This window comes from Falco biarmicus, chromosome 4 (genome assembly GCF_023638135.1).
Source record: "Falco biarmicus isolate bFalBia1 chromosome 4, bFalBia1.pri, whole genome shotgun sequence".
Classification (NCBI taxonomy): Eukaryota; Metazoa; Chordata; class Aves; order Falconiformes; family Falconidae; genus Falco; species Falco biarmicus.
In genome coordinates this window covers 88,866,822-88,880,713 of record NC_079291.1, presented here as the reverse complement: position 1 = coordinate 88,880,713, position 13,892 = coordinate 88,866,822, and the positions used below count along the sequence as shown (strand labels likewise).

At 51.8% G+C, this 13,892-nt stretch overlaps 1 protein-coding gene across 1 annotated transcript in view; it reads right to left on the bottom strand.

The window, feature by feature from the left end:
• Positions 1-3,534: 3,534 nt before the first annotated feature.
• Positions 3,535-13,892, bottom strand: part of TMCC1 (transmembrane and coiled-coil domain family 1) — a 134,362-nt gene continuing 124,004 nt past the window's right edge. The window contains exon 4 of the mRNA XM_056334714.1: positions 3,535-3,672. Within this exon, the coding sequence (XP_056190689.1) occupies positions 3,550-3,672 (123 nt within the window). The 3' untranslated portion in view covers positions 3,535-3,549. The remainder of the gene's footprint in view (positions 3,673-13,892) is intronic.

Below are 13,892 nucleotides of genomic sequence, written 5' to 3'. Positions count from 1 at the left end.
GAAGAAACAATCCCTCCGAGCCCTTGCCTCACTACACGAATGGCCTCGCATCCCTACCCATCCCTGTCCATGCAGATCATGGGGCATCACAGCCAGGTGGGCGGGCATGGGAGAAGGTCCCTCCCTCGGCTGGGTGCCGACCGGCAACAGCCCGAGGGGGTTTCTGGCCAGCGGGTCAGGCTCAATGTGGCTGCAGGGTCAAGGAGGGTTTCATCCAGTTCTGCTGTGAGCTCCAGGGAAACCGAGGGACATGGCAGCTCTCTGAGCTCCAGAGGCGTGCCAGAAACAGGGTGTTTCAAGACCAAGCACCCTGACTGACATCCTACGAGGACAGTACGGGCACATTCTCCAGAGCACAGAGGTGGAAGGATGCCCTGCTTTGTGGTTCCCATCCCAGCACCGGCCTCGATGTCCCGCAGGGGCTGGGCAGCTGCTTCCCGCCGGGTCCCGCGAGCCAGGGCTGCTGCCTGGCTCGTGCCGCCCACACCACGGGGAAGCAGCCAAGCTGGCACCGTTGCTGTGGGCAGCAGTGGCTTTAGCACCGTTTTGCCTAGACAGGGGGGCTTGCTAAACCCCCCCTGAGAGCGGCAGGGCCCTGCCCGCCCACGGCATTAAGGCTCTTGCTGGAGCAGCAGCAGCAGCCGACACAACAGGGGCTGGCCACGTCTAGCCTGTGTCAGGCTGTCCGTGCAGGCCCTGCACGCCTTGACTGCGTTCCAGCGGTGTAGGATGCAGTACTTGGCTCTAAGCAAAGGAAGCGAATGCAACATAAAGCAGAGCATCCCCTCGTGGGATTCACAGCGGGGGCCATGCTGATTGTTCAAAACAAAGTGTGGCTGCGTTGGAAATGAGCCTGGTTTTTGCCCCAGGATTCACACATGAAGGCCCTAGCTGACCCAAACAGCAAAGCCCTGCAATAACAACCAGCGAGGCTCATCCTACCAGCTTTGTTCAAACATCTCCGCCAAAGCCTGGAGGAAGTTTTTCCTTATGAAGTCAGGCGGGATCGTGCCGCGCTCTTTGCAATATGCTAACTTTCCAGTGAGCAGTTGCTCAATACGTGCTTAAGCAGACAGGCCACCACTACTCATTAACCAAAACAAATGGGAAAGGGGGAAAGCTTACAACACAACAATTGCTTTCAATTAGAGGAAATATCTATTGCCAAAATATGTCAGCCAGATTTGACAGACTACATTTTTAACTGTGTACTACTGAAGAACCGGCTGGACTGCAATGCAGCTTAAACTAAACAGGGATTAAATCCCCTTCCCTTCCTTCCTACAATATAATCACCAGGCTGTAAATACATTATTACAGCCCACACTACCCTTGTTAATTCCAACCAATTTGACTTAACCTCAGTGGCTTCAGCGTTACTCTCTCCCATGTTCACTGGGCTCGTTGAGGCTTCAGTGTTGATGCTCATTATGTGCTTTGAAGTGAAAGGGTTAAACGCAGTTAATCCTAAAACCATTGTTTGCTTTGTACATCTTACTGCAATTCCAAGCATTTTGGTTAAAACCTCATATTGCTTTAAAAGATGGACTGTGTTGCACTGAGCTCTGAGACAGCTCTGTATTTGGCATGTTCAGCTCTAAGCATCTCTGGTCTCCGCCTGGCTGAACAGAGAAGACCCCAGACCAGCTTCAGATGTGCCCTCAACTTGGCAGGGCCTGCCGCTGGCAAACCTCTGTATACCTTAGGTGGCACCTCCCAGCTGCATCTCATGTCCTCAGTTCCTTCTGACAGGCCCTGTCCTAATCCCAGCCCAGCAGCCACAGCTGTCACTTGCCCTGAACCAGCTCCGCAGACGGTGCTGGACCCAGCGCCTGTGTGAAATCATGGGCTTCTGCCAAGGTCAGCCCTGAATTTAGGTCGCTTGTCACTGCTGTGGCCTTCGGCCAGGCACTTAGCCCTTGCCAAATGCAGCCCTGCACACCATCCCATAGCTTCTGCATCCAGCTGTGCTGCCTGGTCCTCAGCTGGTTTTAACCCCAGCGTCCTAATGCCAGCCAGCCCCAGCCACAAGCCTTGTTCAGATAGCCCTTGACAGCATCACCTCCAAAACCTACCCGAGCAGTAACTGCCACACCCAGCAGTGAACTGAGCACCAGGATACTGCCACCAGGGACCCTCCTGGCATTTACCCAGCCCTGGCCCATTGGTCCTGTCCTCCAGCACCCTGACCTTTGCTCCCTGCACCATCCCCGCTTGAACTCCATCCCAGAGGTCCTGCTAGAGACCCCCCTTGCAGCCAGCCCAAGCCTTTCCCCTGCACCCCAATGCCTCCATGCCAAAGGCAAGGCAGTACCCAGACATTATGGGAAAACCCTCCTCATCCCCAGCCTCGCTGCACCCCATGTGGGCCAATCAGGTCCTGCAGCCCTTGCGCCATGCCCGGGCATTGGAATAGAGGTGCAGGGTCAGCCCCTTCAAGCAACTTACGAGCAGGCATCAGTTACAAATATATGTGCCCACTGCTCTTTACAAGGAAAACTGAAATCTTTTTGTACCTATGTTTTGCAATGGTCTGCTATCTGCAATTTCCAGATAAACCTTTGACATGCGGTATCCAGCGGCATGTGTTTTATATTGCCTCCAATAGCTGTCTCTCATTATAATGTCACTTGTGGGGTGTCATCTGGTGTTGAATATTTTTGGACATATTGTAAACAGTGTGATCTTGTTCTTGACATTTCCCTGGTGACCCCAACAGTCTTAAAGGTTTACACATTTCTCATGTGCAGTCAACACATTCATTAATCTTAGAGATAAGCCAAAAGTTGAAAGTCACACACACATACATGTATATATATAAAAAAAGAAAAAATACATGTGCGCACATACGCATTTAAAATGTCGGCAAGTCCTAAACTGGGCTAGTTGTAGCATTTTAAACTTTGTAGCAGAAAAGGAGAACGATCAGGGAGTTTCAGTTTAGCCTGCAAAGATCCTGTCTATGTACAATCTGCAATGCTTCTGTGCATATATATGTATTTGTGTCCAAACTCCCACAAAATCAATGATGTAAAATATGCGGTGTTACAAAACTGCATATTAATGGGAACATGCACATGAATCTTTATACAAGTCAGACCAGCTTTTTCTTTGGACTGTCAGGATAACCCAGGAGAATCGGCACCCAAAGTACTTCACCCACAAGTGAATGTGACTGTGAAACCAAGCAGAAGCACTGGCAAAGCAGAGAGAGATACAGCAACCTGCCAATACAACTGAGGAAAGTGGAAAAGGTAATCAAACAGCCTAAATAGCTTAAAAGACCTTTCAACACTCCCTCGGTTTTAAAATGTAAACACCATACGGTTAAAGATTGGGATACTTCTATCACTCGGATGTCAGCTCCTCCATCTTCCTACCTAAACACTAGTCTTTTTGCTGTTTTCACATCCACGTATCACATCGTACATAGGTGTACAGTGTATTTCAGGGGTCGTGGATGTCACAGGGGGACTCCTTTTCCTCAGCGTCTTCTGCCCCACAAGGGTAGAAGGAATCATACCAATAACACTGCTGTCTTACCTGAGTTCAAGGTAAGTGGTGTAGCTGCTTACACAGGGTGCAGAGCAATAGCTCCATGGAATCCAATGGCCTGCTTAGCTCCAGAAAGGCTGGGGAAACGGCAGCAACCCTTCGCTTCACAGCGTTCATCTGAAGAGAGAACAATAATGAGCTTTAATAATAATGACGAGTAATGAGCTGCAGGCGTGGACTCTGTGCTGAAGGTGACAGCCTGGGTGCTGAGCCACTCTGCCCCTCGAGAAAAGGTGAGTGTCAGGAGGACTTGTTCACTGGGGGCTGAATGGAGACAAACCCGGTTCACTCACACCCTTAGGTCAGGTTTGGGCTCCATCAGCTTTTGTGTCCTCCCAGACCTGAACCTGGGATTTTAACCTCCTGTGATCAGCAGCAGAACACCTGTCCTACCCAGGGCAGGACCCGGTTTTGTCCCCCTCCCACTCTGTGGGACCACCCAGCCCTGAATGCTCGGGGCCAAGCCCAGGGTTGCTTCGCTCCTCCCCAGTAAGTGCCTCAGCCACCCCCGCTGGGCAGGGGGGCAACCAACGGTCCGTCAGGCGTCACCATGGGAAAACACGCATTTCACTAGGTGACTTTAGGACATGTCATGAAATACAGGGCCTTTCTCCTCCCTGCCAGCAAGTCCTTTCAGGCCAGGCGGCTAAATACCCTGAATTTGTTGCCACCCAGAAAGCTGCTGGCATATAGGAATGAGCTCACAGGTTTGGGTCAGCTCCCGGAGGAGAGGTGCGAGCAGCACCAAAACCATCACAGCTGGCACTCATTAGGCTCTCGCCTGCAGCCCATGCCGAGGTGCCCGAGAGGGAGTGAGCCACCGAGGTTTCCGTAACCTGGAATCTGACCTCATAATCTTCTTATCTCCCTCTCGGTGCTCTCCATCCTCTCACACAGAGAGCAGCTTGTCATACAAGGGCAGGCTCCTTTAACCTACTTAATGGTACTTTTCACCTTCAGGGTCTTCTCAAGCACTGGGTTTATCTTTCAATCGATGTTCTTCTAAGTGATGTCTATTTCAGCCTGGATTTAAAAAAAAAAAAAACCCAGCAAAACTTTCTTCTGGTTTCAATCAAAACTGTCGATCAATTGCCTTGCTCATTTTAGCCTTGCTTAGCAGTGTTGAGACTTCTGTGCAGTGCTCATGAAAGAGTCTGGGGGCCAGTCCCCAAGCTCCCTGCGCACACGGAGAGGTTTCCTATCTCACAAACAGTCCCATTGATTTTGTCAAGTTATTTGCTGAGCGGTTCAATAACCATCCCTACCTAGCAGGGACGACAGAGTGCAGCCCATCGTGAACAGTATCTTTGTTTAAGCACATTCCTGTGACCACAAAGGGGAAGCACACACTGTTCCCGGCAGATCTAACATCTCCAGGGCTTTCAGTTGGACACCAAACTTTGGCACCAATTGCACTTAGCGAAACTATGAACGGCACTCACAGGGCCCTGTCCCACATCAAGCTCTCGCTTGCCTGAAGCCTGCGGAGTAAGCACTGCAGCAGAAGTGGCAGGACCTGGCCCGGTGGCTGTTCAGATGCAGAGGATTGAATAAATAACTAGTGGTTAAACTAGCAATTAATCTGCCAGTTGAAATATCCAATAGATCCCGTTTTCCTCCTGGTTAATGCAAATGAGAGTTGATTGTAAACATCTCATGCCTAAATTATACCTTAGAGAATCCAAGTAACACAGTTAGCCTTGCCTGAATTATTTCAATGAAAACAAGGCAGACAAATGAGTGTAATTGTCCAACTGCTTTTACTCGCTAGCTTTTGTCTTGCTCGGAAACTCTTGCAGCTGGACGTTCAACGTAAGGTTTTGAATGTAAATGTATCTCTTGCCTCCAGATCTAGTACTATTAGCTAACCTGTTTTTCTTTCTCAGACAGAAAGGGGTGGTGGGGGGCGGTAAAGATGGGAAGAGCTGGTTTCTGGCCTGTATTTCAAAGGAACATTGCACTCCAGCTCCCAGACGATCATTAAGAAACTGGTGGCCAATGCTTTTGTTATTGTGCTGGGGCCTCACACTTAATCAGCTTCAGCTCAGCTCTGATCCCATGCAAGGGATGGGGAAAGACAGCATGCAAAAAGGTATTGGTTTCCCTGTGCCACTTCACTTGTTGCATGAAACTTTGCATCTGTTTTACACTATGACCTCATCAGAACGGCTCCTGGATGGAGCTTTTTGTTCTGGAATCAGACAAAAAAGCCAATGCCTACTTCTTCCCCAAGGGGCCAGTCCTTCCCTCCTTCCACGTACGTTCGTCCCCTCCATAGGCACAGCCTGTGGAGGGAAGCAGCAACTAAAGAATGAACAGATTTAGGAAATACCAAGTAACTGAGGAAGCTGGTCCCAGCGCAGCGCTAGTTAGCATTATGCCTGTGTAGCACTCAGTAAAGGCGCTAGGCACGGACACTTATTTTCCACTAGCCACAGAATGGCCTTCAGCGTGAGGTACACTGTGCTCTGCTGCTGCAGTATCTGACTGTCCTCACCCAGAGGAACCCTGCGGTACCTTGCAGTCACCACACACGCACATACGCTGAATTTTGGCCTCCATGTTCATGCTGCCCACAGGTGGGCTCTGCCTGCTGAAACAGCAGGGCTGCACACAGCGCGGGAGCTGGGATACAAAAGCAGCAAATGCCTTTACAGTGGCTTCACCAGCTCAGCCTCACAGATGTTGTTTACCAGGACTGCAGTAAGGCTGCTGTGGGGAGCTGCCCATTGCAAGGCCAGATTAGTAATTTGTTGGGAATTGCCGAAGCGTTGGGCTGGCTGCTCAGGATCAGGAGGGGATGGTTTTCAATAGCACCTTCATCAGCCCTGCTGTTGGCAGGTGCCGACAGAGCCACAAACCAGCCAGACTGCAAGGTGGCCGCACAGATCCCTGCCTCTGCAAACACAGGAGCAAAATGGCACCATCTTGAGGGAGAGCGTTAGAAAAAGGCATTTGTATTATACCCTTGCACTCATTGCCCCTCTCGTAGGGTGTAGTCATCTTTGCAAGATGTCTAACAATGCAACTCCATTGAAGAAAACAAATAATTCTTTTAATTTCAGGACAGCTAACCGTGAGCTCGAAGCTAAAGATGCAATCATACAGCCTCCTGGTTTGAGAAAGGAAGAGAATAGGGCATTTCATTTTCCAGCAGCACGGTATATAACGCTTCCACTTCAGAAAACAAATCTATAACTCCTTATCTTTTCTTCACTGCAGATTCATTGACTAACAAATTCTTACCAGCTGTAACATTCATCTGCACACTTAAAAATCAACCTTGTAAAAGTCTACTTGTCCACAGTGAGTAATTCTTTCGATAAGCGAGTAATTTATCTCTGTGGAGGGGCTTACATTTGGTTTATGCTTTTGCTGCTTAGGTTAAAGCGCAGTGGGAGTCCACCTGTTTTGCATAATTGTGTACTTTAACTAAGTGTCAAGGGAACTCAGAGTTAGGAGTGGGTAATTTCATTTTTCTTGTTATTAATGGCAACTGAATAAATAAATACAAAATAAAGAAAAATATCAAATTATGATCTGATTCTTGGATTTTTCTCAAGATTATTGCAGTAAAGGATGCTGGCTGGGCTGGGAAATTTCCATCCATAGCAGATTTTCAGGTGCTTCCTAAAATGTTTTCCGTTACGTATCCCTAGAGGTCCAGTATTTGTGTGATTATCGGAAGGAAGAGGTCTTGATTTTCCTTTCCTCCTTTGGTTTCCTTCATCTAATGACTCCTTAAGACTCCGCAACCCTCATTTTTCTTTACAGAATGCAAGAAACAGCATCCCTTGTTTTCACACTTCAGAGAAAAGACCAAAGAGACCTTTTGGCAAAATGTCAGATTGCGTGACTGATAACACCGACAATTGTTTCAGATGATGACTTGTGGCCATGTTAGACTCAAATGTGAAAACAAAACACATACATTTTATGTTGTCCACTTCACTCCATTTTATTAAATTAGGTCTAGTCATTAGCCGGTGGAGAGGGAGAAATGTTTCTATCAAGAAGTGGGGCGGGTGGTTGCATCTGACATCTCATCTCCTCTCCTCCCTCCCCCAACTTTCCAGCATTTTCCCTCCAGAGGTATTGGTGTGAAACCAGCTCACACGACAAATTAAAGTGATTCATAACCCAGCTGCAGTCTCTGTTGACAAGCCCCATTGCAAAGCAATCATGCAGATTTTATGCATCCAGAGCACTGTGGAAGAAGCTTGGTTAGGAGCGTACACTGTGCTTTCAGGAGAGGTCTGGTACAACTTGGCTGAAATTCATCTACAGTACAGCACGTGAAGGCCAAATGGCTGTCACTTGACAACAGTTAATAATGTAGCTTTAAAAGGGATATTTTCCCTTCTAAATTAAATTTCCAAGACATCACCATGCATCTTCAGCCTTATCTTTTTGTCTAGGTTTTTTTTTTTGGCACACAAACAAGGATTACACAGATAAGTCTGCAGTATGGTTCATTCTGGCGGTGGCTTATCAATCATGGTTAATTACCTTGGTGGATCCATAAACTAGACAAATCAGCAGCAATTCTCTTTTCACCACGATCAAGTTAGGAAAAGCTTAGCGACCATTTCAGATGCAGCTGCCTGTCCTCCACAGGCAGCGCAGTAACCGAAGCGCAGATCTCCCTCGTGCTCGGCGAGAACGCTTCAGCCCGCACATGGATGGGTGCATTATGTCCGCCTCTCCCCGCTTTCTGCCATGTTGCCTCCCTTCCTTTCTGAGGGCTGGACTTTGCTACAGACTTGTATTCGTTTACTTAGAAGCTTAAAGCACTTTTGACTGCAGGCCAAATGGACACGCAGTTACCCGTAGTGTCCAACCAGCTACGCTGGCCAATTTGTTATTTTCACAAGCACTGATGTGCACACCCTGCCAAGATCGCTCTGAACTTGGTGCCCCAAAGCAGGAGCCAAGCTGCACTCCCCTTCCCCCCCGTGCCCAGATGAGGGTACTGGAAGCCTTGTTCTCCAGATGGTCCCCAAATGAGGGCTGTACCACTTTTCAGGGGCATGGCTCTGATCCCAGGGAGCTGCACGAGGGCCACCCCCTGTGTGTCAGCAGGCCTTCCTGTGCCACCTCACGGGGACCAGCAATGCCCTGGAAGCCCTGGGTCATGCAAACTGGGAGCACTTCCTCAGAGATGTTACCAGTTTCAGTTCCCCAGGATGGCAGAGACACAGATGGGCAGCACTGCTGTGGTTGTAGCGCTTGAAGACCCACCCAGCAAAATAAGGAGGTCCTGGCAGCTTCTCACGTATCTCCACATCATTGACCTGCCGTTCCCAGCAGCTCTGCGGGATGTATCCAACTCTTCCACAGCCTGCCCCTGGGCCCCACACAGCCTTGCTCTGCACTCCTCAACAGGCCACACGTTTGCCCCTCTAGCTGGAGTTTCCCTTGATCTCTCCCAATGATGCATCTTGGGGCCCACAGATCCAACCGTTCAATTATGGCTCCATACGCACAGCCCGTGCCTCCAGCTGATCCCCAAGCAGCAGCACGACAGACCCAGATCTCACGGCAGCGGTCCCCTGCGTTAAACAAAGGCAAGCTTCGGGTGAAACTCCATGCATGGTTATAGCATCCACAGTGGTTTTGTCTGGGGGATGACTCCACCACGGTCTCTTTGTTACGGGCGATCAGAGCACCCGGGTGCCTGCTTTCGCTGTGCCAACAGTCAGAGGGCTGCCGGGAAAACTGCCCCTCAGGCATCTCCTGGGCCCCTATACAGACACACTGCCCCATCCCCTCCTGCGAGGTCTCTTACAGCAGAGATGGCATCTACCTCAGGCTGAGCTACACCCTCTTTTGCAAAGGCTGACTGAAGCGGCAGCATTTCTGATCAGGAAATACTGCGTAAATAAGGTTAACATGCTCATGCTGCATCCAGAGACCCTGAGTGCACGGTGCTGGCTGTGCTAATGGATCCACTTAACTCGCTGTCCTGGAGGGCTGAGCACCATGAAAGGTGGAAGGATGCTGGTGGCGCAGAAAAAGCAAGTCTTTCTCCCCAGGCTGAGCACTGGGGAGCAGCGAGGGCAGCCCCAGCCCAGGGCAGAGCCCTTGCTGATGGGGCACAGCCCTGCAGGCTTGGCCATGGCAGGCAGAGGCAGGTGCTGGTGGCAGGGTCCTTCAACAGCACTGGGTCCCTCCGGGGGACCCCATCAGGAGCAGGACAAGGTTACAGCATGGCTCTGAAGCCCACCCAGAAGACAGGGCTAAAGGCACAACCAGAGAATGCTGTAACATGCCACCCGTGAGCCCCCCAGGAAGCGAGGTTGGGCTGCCTGAGGCTGTTGAGGACTGATGTTGCCCACACCAAATCTGTGCCAGGCTGACAGCGAGCTCAGACAAGCCCTTCCCTGTCCTGTCCAGTGAGTGCTGATGGAGCAAGAGGAGCCAAGAAGTTCTTGGGCAACACTGCGCCAGGTAACAGAGATCCCAGCCTCCCCACATGGTGACTGGCAGCTGCGGGAGGCGCACGATGGCCGGCGCTGGGCTCCAGGGGCTCCCCTGGCCATCGAGGGACACCTGCGGGGGGATTCAGACCTGGCCCAGACCTGCTAATTTAAGTTGTATGGAATTTAAGTTGCATGGGATGCCAGTGCTGCTCCTCAGAGCACAGGAGGGTCTAAGAATTGGGGAATATCTTGTCTGGACCTCGAAGGTCTGTGTCACACCAAGCAGATGGCGGTTGCCCTGCAAAAATCCCAAAGGAAGGGGTATTTGGAGGTATTTTCACCAGTGCCTCTGCTAAGGGAGAAAAGTGGCAGCAAAAACGCAGAGGAAGAAAATGAAGGATTTCAAAATAATGTCCTAAGCTGATTTCAGCTTTGGAGTAGATGAAGGGAACAGAGCTGGGATCCGCTCCCATCAGATGGAAGCAAATTGGACTATTTCCCGGACAGATTGGCCCCAGCTGGGAAAGACAGAAAGAAGGCAAGGAATGAAGATGGTTCAAGGAGGAGAACAGCAGCTCTGAGATACTGGGTGTTTTTAAGAAAGCCAGATTAGATATATTATAAAATCAACAGCATTAGACATGGCTGACACTATCGAAGGAGCCAAGAGAGAAAGCTTGTCAAAGCTGATAGTAAATCAAGGTGGAAAAGCAACCAGGTTTCGTGCTATTTTGCTTTTGAGTGTGACAAAACCTGCACCCTGGCCCTGCCCGTGGCTTGTGGGGCAAAGGGGACGCACCTGGGGGCTAGTGAGTGCTTCAAAACCTCTTCTGCCTCCCAAAGAGGCTTTAGGCAGTGGCTGGAGACCAGCGTGACTTTCTGGCGGAGCAGGGACCCTGCCTGTGGCCACACCAGGGAAACAGCAGGAGGCTCCGAGCCACAGAACAGGGGGAGCCCATGTGCAGCCCTGAGGACTTGGACTCCGCGCCTGGCACGCTATGAGGCCCTTTGGCAGACCCAGAGGGCTCCTGGGTCCTGTCCTCAGACCTGCCACCCATGCCATCAGTGACCTCGGGGATGTCATCCCACGCCCCTGTGCTTGGCTGGAGGGGGACTGCTCTGCCAGGCTGCTTGGCAGGAGTCCCTGAATATTGTTTGATGCATCATTAGCCAGAGCTTCAAGCACATGTTAGAAGCTTCCTTGGTGGAAAGCTGCAGCCCTTCCCAGATCCTCCTTCTCTGAAAGCTCAGAGATGGACCACCTCTACTTTGTGACAACTACCTGCACAGTCTGAAACTGTCAGGGTTTCCAGGTGCTCCAGACAAAATAAAAAAAATAAAAATAAATCAAACATCCTGGGCGCAAGCCCACAAGCTCAAAACCAACAATAAATGGAATGAAACATCAGCACTGCTTAGCGTTGGCTTGCTCCTCCTAAGAAGCCCATGGGTGGAAACAGGGTTTAGAGGAGCACAGGTACACCCCGAACTTCAGTCTGTGTGCTGATGACCCGGCAAGTTACCAAAACCGCTCATGCTGAAGGAAGCAGACCGAAGCAGGGCAGCAGCTGCTCCGCCGGGCTCCTGGACAGCAGCTCGCAGGGGGACCTCCTGCCACATTCTCCAGCGAGGAGTGGCAGTGGGAAAGGAAATGAGTCAGTGCTGAAACGTGCCAACAGAGAAGCAAAACCAGCACCAGTCAAAGCCATGGTCTGGCTTTGGGGTGCAGGGATGATCACGAGTGCTAGAAACGGGTAGCCCGGCAAGAAAAAACAGCTAGTCCCTGCTGTCTTCTGCCTCCACTCCCTGCCCAAAGCCCACACCCACAGGGTAAGACCCCCCAGCTGGGGCCCAGCACCAGACCTCCAGCCTTTGGGAGCAAACCCGGGTCCAGCGGGAGCCCCAGTGCTGCTGCCCAGGGCATGGGGGGTGAGCCCTGTAGCTGCCTGGCCAGCGGCCATCGGGACTTTCCTGGGTCTCTGTCTGCACCTTGAGCCTGCCCATGGCCCCCCTGGTGTCATCGGGGAGGGACTCAGGGGCACCAGTGCTGGCTCCAGGGCCCTCAGTGGAGCACCCTGGGCCAACCTCCTCCCACCCCATCCCTGGCCTTGACAGGGGGAGATGCCTCAGCAAGGGGAAACCTCAGCATGAAATGATCTGGTCTGGGTCCTTCATGGTCCCAGCTGGCCTTGGCTGTCCCTGAACCTGTGACTACTCTGGGTGCCTTCATCTCAGAACAGGGCAGGAGCCTCCCACCAGCTGAGCCTCACCATCACCCCAACAATATCCACGAGGACAGCAGGTATCCATCCCATGCACACACTCAAAGCGAAGTCATAAAAATAGAAGGCAGCAGAGTGGGTGCCAGCTCTGCCAGGTGCCACAGCTGTAATAAAACCAGTGTGGGGCTGGAGGGCACAGGCTTCACCCTCCTGCAGTGCCCCAGGATGCTGGCTGGTGTGGCATGCAAGGGGTCCCGCAGCACCACTGTGCCAGGCTCAGGTCCCCCTTGCACACAAGGCTGCTGCAGCCACCCCAGGACAGGTCCCTGGGGCACTGGCACCTGTTGCCTCACCACCTGCTGCGGCCCCTGTGCCGGCAGTGCAGGAATCCAGAAGCAGAGGAAGCAAATCGAGCATAATTAAATAAAAGCCCCTTTCATAACCCAGATAGTAGCAATCTATCTACTCTGCTGCCATTATCACTCCGGCTCACTGCTACGTCCATGCTTATAACATGTTTAGGTTAGCCTAGAGAGAGCTATTATCTCGACCTACAAACTGTGCCTTGCTCATGTTTCTGTATCAGATGGGGAGACTGGGCAAGTCCATCTTTGCCTCTCCTCTTCATACACTTCGTGCTTATCAGCCAGCACAGTGGAGAGGAAAAGCAGACGCTCCCCTGTGTATCAGCATTCCACAGCAGTTGGCTCCAGGCCTCCCCGTGAATGCCCGCAGCAGGAACAGCTTCAGCCACTGCAGCATGCTGAGAACCAGCTGTGCCAGCGGCAAGACCTGTCACAAGCCACCACCCCCAGCACCAATGAGTCTCAGCCCCAGGATTAAGCCTCTGTTCGCAGGCTTTCCAGGCAACACGCTGTGGGGCTGGGCTGTCCTCATGGAGCCCCACAGAAGGGCCACAGTCATTTAGGGAGTCAGACAGGACATTCCGGCTCACTCACTTTTTGAGCCAGTGAATGCCTGTGTGGGGGTCCACGAGCAGCTCCTGCAACCACCCATGTGCCAGAGCCAAAAAAAAAAGGGTGTCTGGGACAGTGGAGCTCCAGATTTCCTTTAGCTGATGGGGAGAATGGGAAGGATTTTTAGCAGCCCAGTTAAAAGACGTTTCCCAGTTGGCACCCTGAGTTTACCAGCTCTCAGCTGTGCCCCCTGTTCCCACAGCACAGGCACACCGCACCCTCCTCAGTGCCAGCTGCATCCGTGCCCTGCCCCGATAATTAACCGCACTGTTAGCACTTCGCCAAAGGTGCCAGCTGTAAGCAGTGTCTGGGAGGGGGACATGGCAGAAACATGACGGGCATTTTGCTAACAGAAGAGAGCGTCTCCAGGCTGAACCTCTGCAGGCTTATCTGGCCCGAGGGGAAGCGGGCAGCTTGTCCCTGCCATCACTGTCATGTGCCTGCACGCCCCGTGGGCCACCCCCGTGCTGGGCTGGCACAGCTGCCACATCCAGCCCCTCCGCTCTTCAGCGCCGCCGCTGCCGAGGGCCCCCCTTCCCTGGCCAGCGTCAGGAAACGGAGAATTTATCAATGCGGCCGTTGTTCCTGCGCTCCCTCTGTCCTGTCCCCAGAGAACCTCCGTATCTCATACGATTTGTTCCCCTCCTTTTTCTGTTAGGAGCCTGCCCTGCACCAGACAAAAGGCACTTTTGTGCGGGATCTCTGCCGCAGGATGC